The 24,406-nt window shown below is 37.0% G+C and overlaps 1 protein-coding gene across 1 annotated transcript in view; it reads right to left on the minus strand.

Annotated features, from left to right (window-relative positions):
- Positions 1-24,406, minus strand: part of MUC6 (mucin 6, oligomeric mucus/gel-forming) — a 44,625-nt gene that overhangs the window by 16,921 nt on the left and 3,298 nt on the right. The window contains exons 2-26 of the mRNA XM_040067538.1: positions 22,051-22,113; positions 18,123-18,363; positions 17,393-17,519; positions 16,188-16,275; positions 15,684-15,793; positions 14,536-14,743; positions 13,618-13,740; positions 12,831-12,951; positions 12,381-12,519; positions 12,103-12,207; positions 11,686-11,758; positions 11,300-11,437; positions 9,874-10,035; positions 8,937-9,031; positions 7,679-7,811; positions 6,780-7,029; positions 5,618-5,670; positions 5,385-5,494; positions 4,468-4,619; positions 3,534-3,675; positions 2,977-3,087; positions 2,440-2,625; positions 1,780-2,019; positions 1,197-1,353; positions 354-497 (exon numbers count right to left, since the gene is read on the minus strand). Coding sequence (XP_039923472.1) covers positions 354-497; positions 1,197-1,353; positions 1,780-2,019; positions 2,440-2,625; positions 2,977-3,087; positions 3,534-3,675; positions 4,468-4,619; positions 5,385-5,494; positions 5,618-5,670; positions 6,780-7,029; positions 7,679-7,811; positions 8,937-9,031; positions 9,874-10,035; positions 11,300-11,437; positions 11,686-11,758; positions 12,103-12,207; positions 12,381-12,519; positions 12,831-12,951; positions 13,618-13,740; positions 14,536-14,743; positions 15,684-15,793; positions 16,188-16,275; positions 17,393-17,519; positions 18,123-18,363; positions 22,051-22,113 — 3,471 coding nt within the window. The remainder of the gene's footprint in view (positions 1-353; positions 498-1,196; positions 1,354-1,779; positions 2,020-2,439; positions 2,626-2,976; positions 3,088-3,533; positions 3,676-4,467; positions 4,620-5,384; positions 5,495-5,617; positions 5,671-6,779; positions 7,030-7,678; positions 7,812-8,936; positions 9,032-9,873; positions 10,036-11,299; positions 11,438-11,685; positions 11,759-12,102; positions 12,208-12,380; positions 12,520-12,830; positions 12,952-13,617; positions 13,741-14,535; positions 14,744-15,683; positions 15,794-16,187; positions 16,276-17,392; positions 17,520-18,122; positions 18,364-22,050; positions 22,114-24,406) is intronic.

Genomic DNA, 24,406 nt, shown 5'->3' on the forward strand with positions numbered 1-24,406 from the left:
GTTGTGCCTATGTAGGAAATTTTTTTGGTTTCTCCAGTCATATCAATTTATTTAATAAAAATATTAATTGCTCTCTCCATATGTTTTCTTTCCTAAGTACAGTGCATTCTTTTGAAATGGTGCAAGTCAGAATTTCTCTTTCAGACAGGATGAGCTTGATATAAAGCTAAATATAGTATATCTTCTGCGTTGATCATGTATTTAGAACACTACTAGTAAGGGAAAGATCAGCAAAACTTTTTCAAAAAAGCATCGATTAGCATTATTTAACTGTGATATGACTGATTTTAAAAAAAGAAAACTGTAAACAATTACATTACTTTTTCCTGGTTTACAGTAGTAGAGGTTATTACCTTCAATATTGACATATTTGTAGTTTTGATTTGGACAGTTACAAGGCCTGTAGTGCCAGGTGCATTTGTCATTGTTGTAGCCATGGGAAAATGCATCATCAATTCCTGTTCTTTTATGAGAATTGTAGTACTCACAATAGACAGCTAAAAAAGGATAATCAAGAGAGAAGTAATTTTTTTTTTTTTCAAATTAATGGCATGATATTTCTAGAGTACTAGAAGAAAGACAAAATTAATTAACAGTTGGAATAAAAAAACCTTCACTGTAGTCAGGGGTTTTTTTGCCAGTACAGTATTCAGGCATTTCCACTACTTTTCATACAAAATATATTGAAATGTGGAAAGAAAACCATCAAAGATGACAACTATAACACTGATTTATGGCATGTTCATCCTCTTTTTTCCTCTATATGTGCTGTTTTGGAACACCTTGATGTCATTTTTCTGTTTTACAGCGTTCCAGCCAACACAGCTGTCTTAACTCCCTTGATATCCACACAGAAGGTGATTTCATCATAGCTCAAGTGAAACATTTTTTACAATTTCATGGTTTCTCTGCTGGCAAGCTCACAGTGCACTATAGTAATAGCAGAAGAAGCAATCTGCTTTCTGTGACCACATTATTTTCTCTTCATTACTCCGTGGTAAAAAGAGTTAAAATATTTTGGTTAATTTAGCAGAAAAGTACAGATTTCAAAACCCAGCTGACTGAGGTCAACTCTTTGCCCACAGTGAAAATGCAAACCTTGATGTGGTCTTTAATAAGTTTCCTATGTTGCCAAATGAATATAGTGACAATAAAAATCTCTTAAAGCTGTTTAAGGAGAGCTTAAGGAAACTCACGACAGAACTCGGGGGTCCTCCAGTCAATGCAGATGCCTTTTTCCAAGCATGCCATGGCATAGACTGCGATGGCGTCACACATGCACTGACAGTCCCCTCCAATGTCACACCCACAGGAGTCTCGGACACAGGCCTCATAGTACGGCATCCGATTCACCTGCATGGCAAAAGGAACCGAGTCGTTTTCCAAGATTATTTTGTGCCTATTATAGTCTGTGTATATGCATAGCCACTGCAGCATTATCCACATTTCTCATTGGTTTTCACCACCTGAAAATGCATTGATCAGTATCAGGCATCACCAACAGACTGACTAATTCCTGATTCTTAAGTCTTCATTCTTTTTTCACTCTCGTAGCTTTAACTGATCAGTTAATACCAGACTTAGCTTTTGTGTCACAAAAGGGCTGGTGAAACCCAAATTACAAAAAAAGAGAAAATTAACATAAATGTGAGCCATAAAGAATTTTAAATGTATTTTATTGAAACATTTTTCCAAAGAGAAAACCACCTGTTGGATCGTGAGCATTTTGAAGAATACAGATTATGCCTATAAATAAAAAAAGAGCAAATAAATTCTTACCTTATTGTGACAGGCAGAAAAAACTTGGCTGTTGATGACGGAACACGTCTTTTCTGCCCATGCTTTACGATAAGGGTTCTTGCTACAGGGGTCCACTACGAAGTAGACATCCCCACAGAGAGGATTCTCTTTCCAAGAGTTGACAAATTCCAGCTCGTTTGATGCCACGTACTTGCTCCGAGTTTCAAAGTCATCCTTCATGTTGCCATTGTAGTTCCCACATAAACCACAGATTGTTTCCTAGATTCAATGAAAGCACCAGTATCAGTCCAGCAAGTCACAATTCTCACCTTCCCTTTTGATTACTGACAGTTTCCTGTGCATTAGGAGTGAATGTCATCTACAAATATCCTCTCATAACGTGCTTGTGCATGGGGTTCTCCTCTAACTGTAAACTGTCATCATTTAGAGATCAAATTCAAACATGCAGTTGCATAAATTACAAACACTTATCTCAAAAATTTCCCGAATGCAGTACAGAAATCCCTTAAAAGTTAGCCTCTTGTGAAGATCTCTGCTATTCTGGAAATAATGATAATAATTAATTGCTAGTAGCAGTTCTGGAAAACCACTGTCATCACAGAGATTCAAGGCAACCGTGATCAAATGTGCAGTTCAATCTGAATGGAGGAACACTTTAGGGAAATTATTCTGCAATACCTGTGTTTCTCTGGAGATCTTGATGAAGAAGTTCATGTGCTTATTCCAAATAAGGGTCATGTTGTATTTCTCTGGGATAATAATATCAAACATCAGGTGAAGTGCGTTCTTTTTCACTTTGTATCGTACACCAGGATTTTCCCCAGAAATAGCAAAGGTTTCATCTCTCAGTATGATTGTCAGATTCTGGAAGAAAATTTATCTGCAAGTTACAACTTAACAAGTTTCCTCCTTGCTGAAGTTCAGATGCAGCAGGAAAACAGTAATTTTTGATTGAGCAATTCACTGTGGAGTAAACTTCAAAATTTCCTGGCTTTTACACAGGCAAGATTCTTGGAGAATGAAACACAATATGATAATTTAAAAAATCCAAACAAACAACTATGGTGTTTCCTGCTAAAACAAAGGCTCTACGTTTAGCACATAATTTCACTGTTACAAGACCTTTCTCTTAAGATACAGCTAAAGCTTCCAAAAATGAAGGAAACCTGGTCTTAAAATCTACTCAGCTGGATAATGGCAGAAAGAAGAGCTTACCCCCAGGTAAATGCTGATGGATCTGGAGCACGTAACTCCTGTTTTCCCACAGATGACATTCTCAGTAACAATTTTGAAAGAGGAAATGGGTCTGTTAACACTGCAGCCATCCTAAAAAAAAAAACCAAAACAAACCACAAGAAGCACAAAGTTCTGAAGTCTTCCAACATAAAACATAAAAGTATAAGAAAATACAGGGTGCTTAAAATGTCACAAGTAGACTTTTGGGAGGTGATGGCCTCTGCTTTGCTGGCCAAACTGACATAACTTCCCTAAAAGACATATTAGTCTGGTACAGAATACAATGAATATTTAAACATATTATTAAAAAATCTAAAATTGGTTATAATTGGATGAAAATGATTTTTTGGAAGTAAAATATTTTTATTCTAAGTATTGAAATAAACGTAATATATATAAACTCAGTAAGTGGTTATAAAAATTCAAAGTACTGTACTGTTTATTGATGCATCCTAGCATATTTTTATTAGTCTCTTAAATCCAGCTATTCCCTAATGTTGAGATGCTGCTGAAATAACCAGAAGGAAGCAGGTTACCGTAGCTAATATGTATTCACAGTTGCCATCAAACACAAAACGCTGTCCATCAAAGGTGGTGATGTGACCTTCTCCATACAGATTACAGGTGGAGGAACACCTTGTTTTCTGAACACATTTCCATTTGCCTTTTGTGCAAGTGCTGGGAGTGAGAAGAGAAACCACACTCAGATTTCAAAGAAATGCCATCTTCACCTGCTTATTTTTATATATATCCACTTTTATTGATAACATGTTCAATTAATTGACTTATGTATATTTAGACCAAGTTAAAGTTAATATAAGAACCATAATTAAAATTTATGGACTGCCTATAAAATGATTTAATAATAAAAAAGAGACCTTAAATAATTTTTGTGGTTTTTTTCATGAAAGAAATAGTATATAAAACATATTTATTTTTGCTCTTAAAGAGACTAGAAGTCACTGCTCTGTGTAGTTTGGGGAGTGGTTTTTTGTTTGTTTTTGTTTATTTGTTTTTGTTGGGTTTTTTGTTTGTTTGTTTGTTTTTAATAATAGATTAGTAACTGGAAAGGGAATAAAGTGCTTTGAAAATGCTGCTAAAGAGATGGGAATCTTTTTGGGTTGCTTTTATCTACAGAAAAGAAAAAAGATTTTGCCCTCATTTTTATTTAAATAGAGTTGTGAATAATACTTGACTTTATATAATTTACAGTCACAGGCCCTACTGGATGCCTTTATTCCTGAACACACATAAGGCAGAAATTATCCCTGAAGCTGGTACAATGACTCTTACCCATACATATATTATCTAATGTTAAGCTTCTCTCTCTGTTAATCCCTGTACTCTGTCATGGTATTTTTCCCTTACAGCTGTTGCTATTTCCTACTCTCCAGTCAAACACTTATTTTTATGTGGCTGTACACTTCAGTGAAACAAAGTATCTGCAGTGAAAACCCCTATGATTCTTACCAGATCTCACATTCAGTCTGGATTTGTTCACCTCTTCCATAAGCAAGGCCGCCATATTCACATGGACACTCCTCAGCTGGCACACACCTGCCATCGAGATTTTCATAGAGGCCATCAGTACAGACACAGCCCGATTCACACTTCGTGGGTATCTGGGAAAGGCCAACAGATTGCAAAACAAAAAGAAAAGATTGTGAGATATATAAGTTCTAATAATAGTAAGTTATAATAATTATAATTAATAATAATAAGTTCTAATAATAATAAGTACTGTTTGGGCTTGATTTTAGTTTTGTGATATTCCTTGTATTAACATGCTGTCAGTTCAACTAGTTTCAATGAAGCTGGAACATATACTTGTGGTCTGAGATACTAAACATACCTGAAGACTCTGAAAAATTTACCATCCATCACTACCACCCTTTCATATACAACAGAATATTCTTCATATGAAGGAAGCTTATTAAAATTCTTCAAATTAGTCTGTTTCCTTAATATAAGAAAACCCTATCAGGACAGCCCAGATCTTCACCTAGCCCATGTCTCCTGCATTCTGTGATCAACAGCAGCAGAGAGTGGAGAAAAATAGAACAGGAAGCATAAACCCCATATTTCCATTGACACCAAGTCACAACTTACAGAGTACCTGAGCTAGAGATTATAGCCATATAGTTAAGAATCCTTAATGGATTTTTATTTTAATATAATTTAATTAATTAATTTATGCAATTAATTTCTTTAATCACTTCTTAAATATATGTACCATTTTTGTGTCCACAGCCTGATATTTAACTACACCATGTCAGATAAAATAATTCCTTTAATTTCACTAGAAGCAATGTAGTCTAGTTCTAAGTATCAACTAGAACACTCTACCTCTCTCAAAAGGATAAATATCTCAGAGCTGTGAAACTCACACATTCAATTCCAGTAGCTAGCATCTGACAGGTAGGGGCACATGCAGCTCCATACTTGTTTTCTAAATTGTCAGAACATGATATGTATTTCTTAGGAGCTTTGCAGATTTCTAGGAAAAAGGAAGAAAAATGAACATTTGAGGAGAAATTAACGTAGAAGAGAACAGCAAAGTAGTAATTTTACAACATAAAGGACAAAAAATGTTTCTAAATAAACAATATCAGACTCATACCTGCAGGATTTTGAGGTTTGCCTGTGCAACTTAGCCTCCCATTAACACAGTAGCTAGGGAGAAAAAGAAAAAATCAATGAAAATATCTTCTAAGGAAGAAATCTTGATTTTTTGCAGAATTGTTATATTAAAAATGTTTCACTTGTGTTACTACCTCCTTCCCATCCTTTGAAGTGGAATATGAGTTAACATGTCTCTTCACTTTTTGTATTATACAGTAACATCAGTTTGGAAAGTGAATAGTAGCCTATTATCACTATTATCACTAGTAGGCAATTGTCACTATGAGGATGGCCTATCAAGTCATTCCAGAAGTTTGTATATAGCTAAGTGCTGTTGACAAAATCTCCTAGTAGGAATAATCAGATCCCAGTTATTATTTTCTACTTTTCTTGTAACATTTCCAAGCTGAAGGTAAATCAAATGCTTTCTATTCAGTTAGGAGTATTTGTAGTTTAGGAAAGGGCAGAAAAGATGTCTTGAAAAATAAATTAAAGCAGACTGTACAGGCTTGGGCTGGAATGGAGTTAATTTTCTTTGTAGCAGCTCAATGGTGCTGCGTTATGGATTTGTGACGAAAACATTGCTGATAGCACAATGTTGGTTTAGCTGGTACTGAACAGCGTCCAGTAATTCTTGCTTCTCAGGCTGCCGTGCCAGGGAGGAAGCTGAGAAGTATTCTCATTCTACGTGGAAGCTGGGGGGGGACACAGCCAGGACAGCTGACCCCACTGACCAAAGAAAGATTCCATACTATACCCCATCAAGCTCAGCCATAAAAGCTCAGGTAAGGAAGGAAGAAGGAGGGATGTTCAGAGTTACAGCACTCAAACCATTATGCATGTGCTCCTGGAAATGTCTGAATGGCTGCCTGCTGATGGGAAGTTCTGAATCAATTCCTTCCTTAACTTTGATTGTTCATGATGCTTTGCTTATTAAATAAATTTTCTGCTTATTATTAAAAAAGAAATTTAGTGAACTGTCTGTATCTCTACCCATAAGGTTTCTTGCTGTTGTCCTTCTAATCCTCTTCCACATCCTGCTGGAGTGATAAGTGGCTGTGTGGTGCTCATCTGCCTGCTGCAGTTGGCCCTTGACAGAGACATGAAGACCCCTCACCTCCATTTTCACATTTGTTCACCTTTAAACATGAAACACTTACCAGGTGATCCCACCAGTCATTGTTGACTGGTCAGGCAGGATGTACTTTCTGTCCTCTAAGTAGCAGGGACAATGAGATTTACGAACACACTCATTCTTGTGGTTCAGGTACATTCCTTTAGGACACTGGCAGCCTTCAATAGGAATATCAGTTGGATGGCATTCCAGGGCTCGGTTGGAGAGTGACAAGCATGTCCTGTCACATGCCTGAGTGTTGTAGCTGAATGTTTGATTGCCAGTGCAAGTAATAGCTATAAAACAAGACAAGAGTGTATATTAAATTTCATTTACTGACCATCTTCCTTGTGAAAGATAATGTCCTTTTGCTCACGATGTGCTGCTTATTGTGTGTCGACAGCTTCAATGCTTAATGCTTCTGGTTGCTTCTCTTCCTGTGGATGTGAAGCCCCAACAAAACAAGTTTCAGACCACAATTAACAGCAAACTATGCAGCTGTTCAGAAGTTTCATGCAGGTAAAATACCTTACAGCTTTCTTGTGAATCTTGGAATTTAATAGTGCAAAGGGAAGACTAGCAGAAATATCAATGTATTTTTGAATAATAGTGAAACCTGTGCCTATGTCTGAGTTGCAAAATAATAAAATAAAATAAAATCTGTAGTCAGTTTTCCCTAGTTCTTTCTCACTTTACAGGACAACTTTATTTTTCTGTCTGTTCTGTACCTTAATTATCAAGTCCTGGAAGCATCCACATGCTCACCTTAAAGCATATGAATAATCTTTTTCATATAGTCTTGAAATAACAACCCTGTTCAGACAGACATTAGAAGGGTATCCAACACTTGGATATTTGTTGTCCAGTTTCAGCTCTTCTTTCTGATCACTATTTCCTCATTACTCATCTGATGGCAGACCACTAAGAATTTGTTCAGGTACTTACTGCAATTGTCCATACTGCTCCTCCAGTTCTCAAGGATTAAACCCATGGAACTGCATGCTCGTGCATACGATCCCAGAGCAGAACAAATATAAGGAAAAGTCTCCTCATAATTACAGGCTTGGTAGACACATCTCTGAAAGCCAACACAGAGAGTACTTTGTTACTGGGGGCTAGACATTTGGAAGTGATAAACACTGGAAGTATTTGAAAGACACGTATGTTGCTGTGCATTATTTGGGTTTATATTGTATTTCATTTTTATATTGGGTTTTGTAACGGTTTCTTCTGTACTCCCTGTTCCCCTGGAAAATGTATCATGTAATGTAATGTAATGATGTAATCCATGAAATGTAATCCAACTCTGTTCCACTCCCACCTTATCCCTGACTGGGTAATGGCTTGTCCCCGCCTCTAGCCCCTTCCCCCTGGATAAAAGCCAGGAAACCACGTGGATCTCCCTCTTGGCTTGGAGGACGGGGAGTGGGACTGAGTTCCTGACCCTGCGGGGGCAGGACCACAGGAATAAAGCCCTGATTCCCCCCGAATCAAGCGCAGAGTCTTTCCTCTGCCATTGATGGGGACCTGCTCTCTCTGAAGGAAAAGGTTCATGGCCGCTCTGGGATCTTTAAGGCCCTGGGAAAAACCCTTCCAACTGTGGTTTGTCTCTCAAGCTCGCTGAGGCAAACACCGCAAGCGCGGATGTGATATTTAGGGACGTAGTGTAGTGATGGACTTGGCATTATTATATTTATGGTCAGACACAATGATCTCAAAAATCTTTCCCAACCAATGTGATTCTATGCTGAATTACAGAACTAAGTCACACAAGATACATATTATTGCATAACTAAAACTGATGGAAAATATGAGTAACTGCATTGCTGATGTAAATAAAAAATACTTAGTCCCCTAAAAATGCCTTTATTTGCTACTTCTCATTTTTAATATTCAAAATGATTTGTGTAGATTGGCAAATATATTGAGCTCAATTATGCACATGGTAAAATCACTACTTTGCACAGTTAAAGTTGTTGTCATGGACAACTGCAGCATGAGCAAAAGTATTTTCTGATTCACAGGGATGGGACTCATGCGTGTGACCAAAGAGGTTTTCAGTGTGGTAGAGACATAATTTTCAAAGCCACACCTGTTCCTAAGCATTTCTGCATTGCCGATTCAATGCGTGGGACACCATATATGAGACCAATCTGGTTTATATTTGGACTCCCTCGGGAAAACATCCATCATAACTTCCTACCTTGTAGAAAGGAATAGGGTTCACGACAGCATGGCATTTCTCAAACACTGTACCCTTCTTGGTCAGAATGGAGCAATGAGTCTCAGCAGAAATTTCTAATGAAAGTAAACAATAAATATTAAAAAAGGAAAAGTTAGGGGGAAAAATTGAGAAGGAATTTTTTTTTAAATCTGGGGGTTTAGGTGAACTTTTGGCAAAGATGCACTGAACAATAGGACAACTTCTTAGCTTGTTTGGTTTCAGGCACTGTTCTTGTACAAGCAGCTCAACACAGCTTTTTTTTTTTTTTTCCGTTTTCACCTTTTTTTTAAGATCAATAGCAATACAGACTTGGGAAGACAAAACCTGGATTTCAGTCTCAGTACTACTGAGCAAGCCTAAGACAATTGTGGACATTGCAGTTTCACTAGACAGATCAAATCCCTCTCATTCACAATCTCAATCCCAGATCTCTGGAACTGGCTCTGATGAGCTTTCACTTGATATGTATTCTACAAAGCAGAAATGGCATGTTGGTGACAGTATTAGTGATGTCCAATCCTCTCAGTCTCTGTTTCTGTCCTGTTGGCCTGTTCTTTTCAGCCTTCTGATTGTTTGCATTTTTGTAGTGGACTCTCTCACAAATAGTAACATAAACAAAGTGATTGTTTTTGTTTTTGCATTCCTCTTTGGAGAAGGGACAATTGATGGACTTCTAGTTTGACCAGTGGGGCTGGAGAGGCAACCTCATTCTCCAATCCCTGGTCATTGTCCAGATTCTACATAAATCAAAGTCAAGAAATAAACTCCCCTTCTTTTTGTTCTGACTACAGACTGTATCATTCTTTTCGTGTCCTCTAGTGACACTGTCCAGCTGTCTCATTTCCCTGGTAGGTTCTTATCAAGTGTTGGACAAAGCCAGCTGGATAGATCAGTTACCACAACATCATCTACTTACTGTTCAGTTGGCTCAAAGCGCAAGGGTCAGTCTCTCTCTCTAAGGCAGGATGGCAATTTCCGGCCCTCCAGGAATCTACAAAGAGGGAGGCTGTCCCTTCAGTGATATCCATGCTGGTCATGAAGTCATCTGTAGTGTCTCCATTGTAATTGCCACACAAACCTGACAGCATCAGAAATGCAAGGGATGGCGGAAATTAAAGAAAGTGTGCACAATGGTCTATGTTTCATTCTATAACAGTGAGAAAATTGAGTCAAAAGCTCTACTTAGAGTGTCAATGAATATTCAGGTCAAGTAGCCAGAGAATCTTGATTAAGTATATATTTAGTCACTGAGCCTCTGCCTCCTCAAGTTAAGAGTGTCAGCTTCTAATCAATGACAAAATCATAGGGAAGTTTTGCCTTTTTTTTTTTTTTAGAAAAAAGTGGTTTTACATAATATGTAAAATGCCCTTTAATTTAAAAGCGCATTTTAATTTAAAAGGCCATGAAACACTTTTGAAGTTGCATGTTTTCTTATGTATATTATATGCATAATTGTCACTCAGACACGCAAAGCAGTCACACGGAGAGAGAGGTTTCGCAGGGCAGAGGTTCCTCCGTTCCGACTCAAGGCTGAGACCAGGTGGAGAGAACACCTCTTTGTTTATTTCTTACTTTTTATACATTTGTGGGTCTAGCCAAAGATTGGCTTTTTGGGGTTTCCACCCTTCAGCCTCAGTGGCCAGACCAGTTGTCAGTTACAATTGTTTTCAGGTTAGAAATATGCAAACAAAGGACAGAGAATGAAAAACAAAGGATTTGTTTATGTTACATATGTGGGAAAAAGGTAGAACTGCTTCTAATATTGCACCACAGCTAAAGATCTGACTCCATTTTATGAAAATTCAAAAGGCTTTAAAAAACTCAGAAAAACCAGGGTAACACATAATGACAAAGAATATGTATTTAGGCTTTTGTAAAAGCCAAAGCCTCTCTGTAATTCCCCATAATCAGAATGCAAAATATGCTTGTGTGGCTAATGTTGCTGTGCAATAAACATCTCCATCTGTTGATTACCAGCTGAGAAGCCCTCAAATTCTTAGATTCACTGTGTTTACAGTGGTCATGCACTACATTCAAAGAACTGTGTTCTCCAAGATGCAGAGACCACAGACTTATTTGTTGCTCCTTCATTGTATAGTAAAGCACATATTGAAAAAAGCACACAGAAAATACAGAACAGCATTGTACTATGTATGAAAAATGCGACACCTCTGGTTTCTTTGATTAATATTAATTATTAGCAAACAATCAATTCAGTTTTCCAATGCATAGGGTTTTCTTTGAATCTGGAGAAGAAAATTTTTTTCCTAAAAGACAAATGCTACGTTTTCAAAATTATACTCCCTATATTTTCTCCTCTACAAGGGGACTTGTTTACTTACCTAGCGTTCTGCCTTTGAATTGTGATCCAACTTTCACGTAGGCCTGGAACACAGGTGATGTTTGAACTGCAATTTCCAGCCCAAAGTTTGTATGCATCTGAACATACATGGAGGACTGTTTGAAAACAGTGATGCCTCCTGAAAAAACAAGCACAGTTAAAAATAGAGATGCTGGTCATACAGCAAGGTAAGGACTTTAACACATATATAAATGTGCCTACAACTCTTCTCCCACACACAACTCTCCACAGAGGAACAGATGCTGCAGGAAAGACTTTAACCTTCCTCTAAAACCCCTAAAGGTTGTGAAAGATGCTGGGTTGTGTAAAAACAGACATTTAATTTAATTTGGATATAACTTATATTCCCCTTTTTTTTATTTTTACCTGATCTGTAAGGCAACCGCTTAAGTTCATCATCATCAGTAAGGAGATCATTCTGAGAAATCACAATTTTGTCCTGTAAGAAGAGGACATGGAACCGGAAGTAACTATCTTTACAGATGGTATTTATACATTAAGTTAAGCAACTATATTGTCAATGAATGATGTAAAAGAAAAAAAAAAAAATGAATTCAAGCATTTTCTCATGTCATAACATGCTGCTTTTAGTTTTCATTTTGAAAATACCTCCTGAGCTGATGTAGCAACAGAGATCTTTACTGTGTATACATGAGCAGAAACATATCTTCAGTATTAATCCTCCATAATTTTTAAGTTCAAGCTACTAGTAATGACTTTGAGCACTTATTTTGCTAATCTGGTGATGAAATGCTGGATGGGGCCTGTGGAGGGAATACCTACCTTTGCAGATTGGTAAATTATAGCACTAAGTGATGTCTCAGAATGAGAATAACCAGTCTTTTCATAAACAGCCATCAGGGTTCCATTGTGTGGCAGGCTGGAACTCTGGAGCGAAACAGGAAAGAGGAGTAAAAAGAGAAGCCTATGTCAGTATAACAATGACTTGGAGAATCAATGTGTATCTTATGAAGTCCTCAGTTTGTCTTCGAATAGGGAACCAAAGACAGACTAAAATACATTCATTTGATATTATTTGTTTCCAGAGTGCAGGAAATTACCTTCATAAGAACATAAGTGCAAACTCCATGGAATCGATATGGCCTTGAATCAAACGTGGTAACAAAGGAGCCTCCTTCCAATGAACACCTTCCAGGGCAGGGCAAGTCTTTGCAGTTCCACTGACCCATCACACATTTACTACAGAAAACAAGAAATTCTGTGTAAGGTTATTCTTCTCCTCATGCTCTAAAAACTCAGCTGCTTCCTAGTAATGAAATATGTTGGTTTTATCACTTTTCTCCTTATGTTTTCTATGCTTGAATTTTCTTTGTCTACATATATTATTAGAAGTTGTTCATCTTAAATCAAGTTGTTGAACTCTTGTATAGATTGTCAGTTAACTTTCCCAAATCGTGAAAAGTGCTGCCCTTTGAAAGGTTAGGCAAGATTTTCCAGTTGTCTGGTGAAGGTACTTTTCATTTCCAATGGAAGTACCTGTTGCTACTCACCAGGTCCTACAAGCTGCTTTCATTGTCTCACCAGGAGCATATGTTTTCCCATTCAGTGTACATGGACACTGGCTAATGTGAACACATGTCCGATTCTTTGAGATATCATCAAGAACAGTTCCTGCCAAAGAAGATAAACAAAATGTTTTTTCCCCAACCTTACTTAGCACTACAGTTATTATGGCCTGAAGGCTTTCTGAAATTAGACTGAGAATGTTATTCTTGCATAGGCAGTGCCCATACTCAGAGATGTAACACTCAGGAAATTTTCTCCTAATTAAAATGAAACTGAATATTCACAAGTGTCAACAGCTTTTGACTACTTTGTCATATGAAAGAGCAGTCAATTGCCCATTTTGAAATGCAAATGATAGTCATAATCACAATTTCTGTAATGAGTTCATCTTGAATTATTTTAAAGGGAATTTACAAAATTCCTATAATATTGCAGAAGTCCTCTGAGGTAGGCTACCTCTTCCTGATGCCTGATCAATGTTTATATAAGTAAACAACTTTAAGCAGATGGCGTATCATTATCCCATCATAAACCATGGTCTTGTGAGCAAAATGTATTCATAGGTCTGTTCTTGCAAAGAGTGACCAACCATCTTTAAGGAGGATGATTACTCAAGACTTCAGTTACATTATGTTACCTGAGAAAGAGCAGTTCTAGCAGCACAATGCCCTGAAATGCACAGCTAGTTCATTATTTAGCAGTCCATTCCACTTGACTGGTTATGTGCAAAAACCATTTGTGTGATCTGTTAAGAATATGATGAAATGATACCTTCTGGACAAAAGCAGCCATAGGTACAGTGACTGGAACAGCTGTACTCTGGGTTGGAACAGGTTTTAATACATGGAGAACCACATTCCTCATAGATTTGGTTCGCAGAACATTTTCCCACAGCTGCAACAAGCAGTGGGAAAGTTAAGATTTTTAAAGTGTAAACAGAGAAGAATACTTCATCTATTACCAGGCAAGGAAAAGACCTTCTGTTTTCTGACACTAACATTCTTTTATCATGCGTCAATACTCATTTCATCATCTGAGTATTCTGTTACCATCATATATTCACTCTGGCTTTTTTTCATTTTTCTTGCCCAAAAAATTGGAAACATTTTTTCAGAAGCTTGGAGAATGGCAAACAATGATACTGCAGCCTAATGAAGCACCACAAATCAGATTTTCTGTAGTACTACTTCAAAGTTTTACTTCCAATCAGTCATTGTAAATAAGAAGGTTGAGCATCTATAAAAGGACTACTGAAAATCGTCTTTGAATAAAAGGAGTTATGCCAATTATTAGCAAAAATGTTCAAAGACTTTGGGGGCTATTTAAAAGTGCTCTCTCTCCACTGGCTAATTTTCCAAATACAGTAATAAGAAAACTGTGCTCAGAGCAAGCAACCTCCTGTAGGAAGTTTGAGAGGTTAAACAATTTTCACTTGGTGGATGTTCATCTGTTTTATTGTCACTGATCTAGACATAGGAGCTGTTCTGAGCTTTCTTCTTCTTTGAGGTTTCCCTGCTCTCCTTCTTACAACTTTATCAAAGACCACCATTCTCTGTAGAAAATAATTAATTTGATTAAAGACAGTAGAGACTTTATTTTTTTAACATTCCAGTTATTTATCATTATCCTTCTATTTAAGACACAGAAAAGTTAGGCACATTTTCTCATGAATAAACCATCTGAACTTACAGCAGAAGTTTTCAGTTCTCCAGTTGAACACCATTTGGTGGGACATAGCACATTGCCTGGAATACTCTGACAGTGTAGAGCAAGTGCAATTGTTTTGACCTGGCTCACTGCAGTCCTGCATATCAAGCTGACAACGAATGATAAACCTGTCCTTGGGCACACTGCAGGTTGGTGACACCAAATTAAGTAGCTGAGAGCAGATCATGGCCTAAATAAAAAGAGAAAGAAAATGGTTCCTGGTGATGTTTCCTTCATATGAAAGCCACAATGGAATAACGTGGCTAGTTATGATTTTCTTGTTGGTTTGTTTGCTTTTTCCCCTAGAGTTTAATAATGCATATTTGATTAAAAATGTGTGAGAAATACACAGGTAGAAGGGAATATAAATCCATTGTATAACAGAAAGAACTTGATACATTGAAATAATTACATTTCTCATTATGTTGAAAATTAAGTCACTTTCTGTGCCATCAACCCCCTTAAAAATAGATGAGAATTACACACAGGAAATGTGTTTTATCATGGCAATTCAGTTCCATGAAAAAATTCCAGATGTGAAGATCACAAAATTCATCCCTCTTTGAGCACACACTTGGAGCATTTCAGTTGCCTGCAGGTTTGTGTTGCCTATTACACTGCCTGCTGCAGTGTAAGGTCTCAAAGGTTCTCAGGCACACTCATTTTCTTTTCATTTAGAATTGTAAGTGACAGCAGTTGATGATGGTTGTTCCTGTTACCAGGGCTGTTGTCTGGCAATATGATTTAGGCATTGTGAATATCTTCAAATCTGTGTAGCTTATAGTGTTAGGTCTCTACTGTTAGATAAAAGGTTCTTAAAGCTTCACTGGTTTCTATGAATTTCCTGTGATGACCTGCATGGCATTCCAGAAAGCTGTGACTAAATGCTGGTTGATTTTTATGAGTGATTTAAATCTAGCCTCTAAAATGCCTGTGGGCTTTTTATTCAAATGTATTTTAATGCAAAGAACTAATTTTCTTTCTCATATCATGCTATACAGATGTTGACTGCCTCTGTTTTTCATGGAAGTTATTTTTATGAAACCACTGCCTCTCTGCTGTTGATTTCTATTTATCTTGCCCCCCTGCTAAGAATCATGCTGCAGAGAAGCCAAGAAGATCTTTCTTACATATTTTTTGTGAGGAATGGTGGAAATTGGTATCTCCTCGGACAGGCAGATCTCTGACGGATCATCCATTTTTTGTAATGCAGCAAATTTATATGTATCCAGCAATTTACCTGGAAATTGAAGGGTTATAATTTGTCAGGAGAAAAACTGCATTGATTTACTTGTTGCTATGATGTAGCAAAACTCTAGATTTTACTCTTTGATGAAATGTCCTACTAGCTAATCTTCCCAATGATGACAACTGCCTCTTGTGGAAGTTAGGAGAGTATGATCCTTACCACCTGTTTCTAAGAGATAACGGTCCTTATCACATGTGTGAGGAACCCTTTGTATTATGCTCATAGGAGATAACAAAGTGTAGAATAATCATATGAGGTATGTTGGTGCCCCATCAGAATGCTTTACTCAATTCTGAAACACACCAATGCTATCACATTATTCAATTTTCAACCTTGACTCACTTTAACTCGTACTCCTTCTGTCTGAAATGTCCTTGTCTCTTACCTTCACGCACAAATTCATTCAATTCATAACCATCATAGTTTCCACACATTCCACACGTTTTCCCCATGTATTTTTTTTCAGCCAAAACCTAAAATAAAATAGAACAAAACACTTAAAAGGATCAGCCTAAGTAAAATAATCTATACAGCAATACCTTTCTCAAAAAAATTAAATTCAAGCACCCAATTGAAAATGATTCTTCTCAGTAATTTCAGTGAATTTTTTGGGGACAGAATTTCGTAAGCAGTGAGGTCTTCTCTCAATTGGCAAATAGTGATTTTTTAAAAAATAGTATTTAATAAAAAGAATAAGATTTGAAGACAAAGGGAATTGAGGGAGGGATAACATTCTAAGGAGCCAGGAAAAAAAGAAAATGATGCTGAAGCCTTGTTAATATTTTTGTTGACAGAGCAAGAATTTCAGGTTTCTTCTCTTATGAGACTTAAGGTTACAGGAAGAAAACCTATTTTTGGCAGAAGGCTATTCAGTTCTCTATTGTTCTGAAGACTAAAATGATAGTATTACTACTGGCTACAAATAATGAATTATTATGAACATCTTAGATCAGAGAAATAAAACCATATTCTTTGTATAGTCATAGTAACCCATCACAGTAGCATTTTCTCTTATATATGTGTAATAATAATGCTGATAAATCTCCCAGACAAATTTCTACATCTCCTTGTTTTAGCAAACTTAATCAATTTAGAATTCAGTGTCTTTTGTGGCAATAATATCACAGATCACACTGAGAAAATGTACTGGGGATTTTGAAAGGAAAATCTGAAAAGATTCAGAAAAAGGCAAGAAAAAAGAAACTGGTAGAAGCACTCGATGTTTGAAACCCAAAGATGTCCCAGGGAGGCCCAATAAAAAAGACTAAACTATAGCATACAATATTAAGTTCTACACAACTTTAAACAACATCTCTTAAGCAAAATATTGCAGCTGCTGGAATACCCTGAGGAAAGATTAAAATTTGTGAAAGTATCCACAAATCTCAGCACAGGTGGCTTTAGCTAACTACCAATGCTGCAAGTGAAAGTAACATGCAAAATTGTTTATTTCAAGAGAAATGGATAAAACAGGAAAAGAATATGAAAATAGTGAATACATGCAAAAGCACCCATTAAGTTCTGAGTTCTTGCCATTCCACTAAATCAGTGAGAATTTTCTTCTCTGCTATATGAGAGCATTGTACTAACCATGAGGTAATCATCATTGTTCCACATGACCACCAGTTCCATCTCCATCAGCTTGGCTACAAGGCGGACATTGCGTCCATAAGGTGCTATTTGGATTCCATTGCTGGTGTAAGGCAACTGAATGACACTGAAATAAGGTGAGAAGAGAAACCAACCTCATAGCAAGATTATGTAGGTATCAGTTATTTATTTTGGATATGATACACACACAGTTTGAGTACTTGCAGCAATATGAAACAGATTTTTTTTCCTTTTGAACTGTGACATTTCAAAACACATGGAAGTTTCTGTTGGTTGAAAATCCCCGTCAGTAGTTCCATAGAAGAATCACCAGAAAATGGGTTGCATAGTGATTCTACTACAGACAATGTTTGCATAGGACTTGGCATCTTCACTTGGTTTGATTTTATTAGAGCAGAGTTATATGTTTCAAGAATTTATAACCATGAAGTTGGTGTGGTGGAACTAATGTAGATTATGCCGAGAAGATTCTACGGCATTTTAATATAAGAATTACAACCGGAAACTGACAAGAGCAGAGAAACACATAAAGAGAATGTTGTAGAATGTGAGTGCTTGATGGGAAGCTATGGGAGTAGAGTCCAGTTGGGTGTGTTAACTCTAGTAATTTGTTCATTCATTTTTGACACAAAGCAGTCTTTAGTGCACCTGCTATATAACTCCCTGCCTTTTCTAAACATTTCACACCCCATTCATGGCAGAATCTTACCCAACACTCCCGATAGAAATGCTGCCTTTCTCAACAATGACAACAGAAGGTCCAAGCTCAATAATGATCCTTGCAATTTTTCTGTCCAGCCCACGACGGAACTGAATGTTGAAGTCTGGGCTGGTCTCATCACATACAGTTGCAAAGATGTAGTTGCAAGTCCCAGTGAAGTCATACTGGTATTTATCAAAGGTTGAAAAATGCCCTCCTCCCCAGGTAGAACAGGAATCCTTGCTCAAAACTATAAAAGTGAAAGAAACATGGATTTAAGCATATTTGCTCATTCTGATTAGCATTTCAAATTAAAATACTAGGACAAGCTATTAAGTTTTTACTCAGATTAGTTCTGTAAACAACATTCTAGCCCTCTATTATTTGGTTCTTTTTTTCTTTTGTAATTTCAAAATTTTATCTCAAGTCAGGAAGTGAAACAATATTAGGAGTGAGAGCAATATTTTCATGTACTGTAAGCAGAGAAGAATTCCCTAACTTCCCAGGTTGGGAAAACCCCTTCCAACTCCTATGGGTAATATAAAGATTTACCTTCTTATTTCAGTCTGCTAGATCTGTTTGCAAAGATGACAGCTTGCTACTGGACAGAGCTTTAACATCTCAGGCACAGCATTTACCAAGATATGGCATTACTGTATCATGATTAACTGCACAGTCAAATCACCAGATACCCAAAGACAGTTTTCAAAGTCCAGCTTATAATTCCATGCCCTTTTGGCTGTGTGCTTGTCTGACAAAATTCCAGACAGTTTTACAAGTTTATGGAATGTTTTAATTAGTTTCCATTTTTCATTTTAAAGAAGTAGTCTGGAATGTTCATCTGAATAGACAGATATTCAGATGTGAAAATGAGTAAAAACAAAACCAACAAACAAACAAAAAACACCCACAACACCAGTACTTGCTGTTAGATAGTTCTGCACCTACTTATAGCATTTGAACAGTCCCTCTGAAGCTGATAATTTTATTGAAGTAGCTACAATCATGTCTTCAGTTCTGTATTTCCAGACTTAGATTGCTACTTTCCTTTTAAAATTATTTTTGCTTATGGTATCATATGAAGCTCATGTATTTTAGAATATATCTTAAAGTTCCAAACTATCAGATAAGTTTATTAACATCTACGTGCAATTTATATTTATTGTTTTTATGCCAAAACATCTCTTTTGACTCTAAAGGAGAGATCAAATAACTACAGAGTGCAACTGTAGAAAATGTAGAAAATGCTGTTTCCCGATGAGCGGTTACCTGTTGGCAAAAAGTACTCCTCTTCCACACTTCTGTTCTGTCCTGAAGGTCTGACTGGAAAATAGGGATTGGCTGATTGTTATCATTGATCCCTCATGCCCAAGTCCAGCTAGTTCAATATACTGTGCCTGAGTAATACTGACCATCAACCCCCAGAGTGTGCCAAAGAACAATTACCCGGGGCTGCACAATGGTCAGAGTGCAAGAGGTGCCCCTTTTAATAAATACAGGAGCACAGTCACTGTATTTGTTTTTATTTAAATCTTATCAAAGAAAAATAACAAATGGGAACGTCAATAACTCAGAAGTTTAAATCCAGATTATGTGTTTGCCTTTTGAGTTCAGCATTTGCTAAACAATATCTAGGGATTTTCTTTTAATTAGTCTATATCCATGCTCTACTGTTTCTCTTCTTATAAGAATAGACAGCAGAGATAAATGAGTTCCTGAATATTTGGGAATTATTTGTCTGATCAAAAATATTTCAACTATTTTTACTTTAAGGATGAACTTCAGGCAGCTTTCCAATGTTTATATTGAATGAAAAGTCTCCTAATTCAAGCCACGCTCAGTTTCTTCGGCCTAAAGAAATACTTATTTGTTACAGTGTGTTAATTTGGTTAATATTGTGTTTCATTTGGTTTGTAATGTTTTCCCCTGTTCCCCTTGGAAACTGTATCACGTGGTTTGTCTCAGCTCGGCTGTGCCCACCCCCCCCCACTGGAATGTAACCCAACTCTGTTCCACTCCCACCTTATCCCTGATTGGGGAGTGGCCTGTCCCTGCCTCTGGGCCCATCCCCCGGGGAAAAAGCCCCGGAACGGGCGGGGCCTCGCGCTCCCTGGCGCCAGCGGGGACAGCAAGGAGCTAAAGGAGCTCTGGACCAAATAAAGCTATAATTTCCCCCCCCCAGACTAAGAGCAGGCTCTGTGCCTTTTGCCATCGACGGTCATCTGGGTCTCTCTAAAGAACCACCACACTTATTATAATAAATTTTCATTTTATATAATTCTTTTTGTTCTACACCTCCACATTTTCCCCAAACTGGATAAAGAATTTCATTAAACCACTGATATGCAACAAGCTTTGGAGTACAGAGAATTGTTTTCTACTGGTATGCAAAAATAAAGCATGACATTTTAGTGTTAAACATTAAAATTATGAATTACTAGGAAGACTGTCTGTAAATAGAATAGGATAGGAAAACAGTCGGAATGTTAGGACTGATATCCTTATTTATTTAGGAAGGGATCTTGTGAAAATTTTGTGTTTTCAGAAGGGCTATAGCCTTCTTTATCCTGTAGCAGAAGAACACCATGACCCGTAAAATATATCATCATAACATGATGACATTTATTCATTCTTGCCATGGACATGGAAAACTAAATGACTACTGAGTGAACTTCAAATTTAGAAGTTAGTGCCTCACATTGCTTCAGGAAAGCACATGTGAAAAAGTGTGTTGGTTCTGCCCAAGGGTTGATGTAGCTCTGTGTTTTATTTCCAGCAGTGACCAGCCTGCCCAAGGGAAGACTACCATCAGATTAGGCATATACACTTTCACAGATATTCTCACAGTCTCCAGTTATTTTCAATTCAGGGAATTTTCTGAGGCTATTAAGATTTTTCTGCTTACCCCTCCCTTGTGCTCTGGCTTCCAAGTCCTTTTCCACCATCATTTTGAACAGAATCCAAATTTCTTTGTAGCAGAAAATTCCACAATAACTACAGTCAAAATTTGCCATTAAATTTTAATTATAAGTTAACATTTTAAGGGTACCTGCCTTTCAAACCATACTTCTCATAGCTAATATTTTAAAGATTTTAAAGCTATAATATGCCATTTTTTGTTTGTTTTGGCATTGCATTGTTTTACACAAGTAAGATAGTAGTACCTTACTATTTGTATTTCTTAGACTCAGAAAGACTAGCACAAATTTACAGAAAGTAAGTGGCTGGAGTTAATTTTGCATACAGATTTGGATAGATGCACACAATTCTTTAGTGTTAAGGGAAAACTGCTGGTAAACTACCAGAAGTGTGGCAGCAGCTGGCAGAGCTGAATGCTGAAGCAGAGATCTGTTCTACTCTGACTCCTCCCTAGCTGCTGGCTATAAAGGTGAGGAAGAAGTATTCCATACTCTGCTTGCCTATTTGCATATAAGTTTGTTTTAAGCTGAAATCTTTAAAATAATTTTCACAGATCTAATCTATATGGAGAATAAGCTTTATTTAGTTTCCTGGATTTTGAAATATCAAAAGAATCCATATCCCAAATTTTTAGACAGTATTAGGCAGTAACATGTAGGAATGAAAATCAAACATACCACGCAAATTACCCCAATAGCATATTCCTAAATGTGGAAGGCTATTAAACTGCTCACAGTTTCTATCCTTAGGCATCAAAACTTCAGCGTGGCACATTAAAGCACTTTCCATTTAGTTTAAAATTTACCACAGTGAGTCAATGCATTTTACAGTCTTTTTACAAGCAAAGTCTTCATTCAGAATTTCTAAAATTGAATGCTTCAAAGCATATGTTCCTCGAGGCAAAGCCTTATTTTTATTATGTGGTTTGTACAGTGCCTACTGCAATATGGACTTGATGATGAATTGAGTTGTCACTCACACTTGAATGCAAACATTAAAAACCAGGTCAGACACTTACTTCTTTGCAGAGATTCTTTCTGTTTCTGGAGAAAAATGGGGGACCAATAATTTCCTTCAAAAGCTGTGAAAGGAAAAAGACAACACAATGAAGTTATTCTCTGAGCAAAAAAAAGTTGAATATTTGTATATTTATTTATTTTTAAGCATGCTACAAGTCAAAGCAGGGTCAGCACATATGAATTTTGCTCTGTCACACAAATCTGAATAGAAATTATCATGGAAAATCACATAATTCCTATTACATAATTAAGTAATAGAAAATTCTTCTGTACTGGTCAAATGTTATAAAAATCGGCCAGAAATCCTATGCAATATGAGAGCTCCTATACTTCATACTAAAATCCCATGTTCCTGTTAAAAAAAGTGGGATAAATTTTTCCTCATGTTTTGGAGTTTTTGTTTCACCGTCTGGGCAGAAGCAGTGGAGGGAATAGCCAAAAGTGTGAAAATATGGTGAAAGTATTGTCCTGTGTGTTCTTCACAAGAACCGTGGGATATGGAGCTGAAGAGCAGGAAATCCCCAGGCGTAGTTGCTGCTTTTGCTGCTCATGTTAAAGACAGAATGATGCAAGGTGTCACCTGCTCCTTTCCATGAACATCTTCACAAAGCCTGGTTTGTTTAGGAGAAGCCAAGGAATGTTTAGCAAATGCAGAGTGCAGGGTGGTTCCTTTTCCAGGTCAAACACAGATCTGCTGCATGAGCACAACTGCTCCATGTTCTCACACCTACCCAAAGGTTTCACCCATTCCTACATTTTCCTCCCTCCAGCACTGCTGGAGTGAGCTCTCAGAGTCAATAGCTGGGTGATACAAACCAGAACAAGATGCATTTTAAATTTTTATATTTTTAAATTTTCTCATATCTGGTATTTCTCAGATAGCAGGAGCAAGTATCTTGTAGAACCCATGTAATTCTATTACATGTTTAGGATCTTTTGCAACATAGAAAATGTTGTGGCAGAAGGTTTCTTTCATCAAACAAACCAAATCTACATACATATCTATATATATACTACAGCTCTGCAGGGTGCTGTTGCTTCCTTGGATACTGCAGTGAGTGGAAGCCTCCAGGGAGCTCACCAGCTGTAGCAGACTGTGAGCCAATTCCATGCTGTGCTGCTGAAGGTAAGGTAACATTTTTCATATGCTACCTCAAGGGCTGCAGGAAAACGGGTGAGATTCTGCCTTTTATGTAAGGCTAGGTTAAAGCACAAGAGGGAATTTTGGAACTGAGTGTTTCAGCACATCTTTTTTGCTTTGGATCTCAGATCCAGACATCTCCAACATTCCCATCAGTCTACACCTCGATTCTTCTATGAAACAATACTAGTTGAAAAAAGATGTTAGCTGGAGTAGCTCTTAAAAATTTAGATTAGTTGAAGTACTACACTGGTGGAATTTTATACAATGAATATTTAGGCATAAGGGAAATAAACCAAGGATATAAGTTCAGTGACAGAAGTGCTCCTATCCTAAGTGTTCTAATAGCTTAAAATGGCATTTATCTCAGCCACTCACAAATTGTCTGACACACTCATCACAAAATTATTATAGATCCTACTCATGCTGCCTTGCTGTCTAGAATTGGTCAGCACTGGCCAATAATTGCTTGAAATTTTGCCAGTGTTTTAGAAAACCTCCACAGTTGGCCTGCAACTCAGCAGGCATTTCCAAAATCCATCATACTCCCTCCAAATTCCTAGTGAACCATGCATCACAATAAGTACACCAAAAAAAGGAACGGTCATTTTGTGGCTTTCAAGTGAACACTCTTCATGCTTAGAGTGGCTGCTGGCATTTTTGAATGCCTGCGTATTGATACCTGCATTTGTTCAATAATCCATTATTGTTGGTTTTACAGTTTTCCAATCATTACAGTTAAATCCTAAACTTAAAACACTACATGAACGGGATTTAGGAGTGTGTAACAGCTGTCTTCCAAGGATGTTAAATTTCCAGGAACTGAATATATGCCTAAAACTTTACTTCAAGTCAGATCTATCTAGAGAGCTTGATGTAAAGCAAAATGTCTAATAATTAATGGACAAATATTTTAGATTAGAACAGATAAATCAGTTTACAAAGCTTGTTTGTTAGCTTTTCAAACTCAAACATCTAAGCATGGCAAACAAAATTTAACATATACTTCAGGTTTGGTATTTAGATTAAATTTGAGCACAATAATCATCCTGGATTACATGAAGGTGTACAAGAATTAGATTGAAAATAACTAAGGACATGAAATCCACTTCAACTTTTTGCCCAAAGAACAGCTAATAAAACAAATACGAGCCATTTGCTGACTATCTGCCAGCCAGTCAGTATCCTGTCAAACTATTATACTAATTACAGTA

This window comes from Hirundo rustica, chromosome 6 (genome assembly GCF_015227805.2).
Source record: "Hirundo rustica isolate bHirRus1 chromosome 6, bHirRus1.pri.v3, whole genome shotgun sequence".
Taxonomy (NCBI): Eukaryota; Metazoa; Chordata; class Aves; order Passeriformes; family Hirundinidae; genus Hirundo; species Hirundo rustica.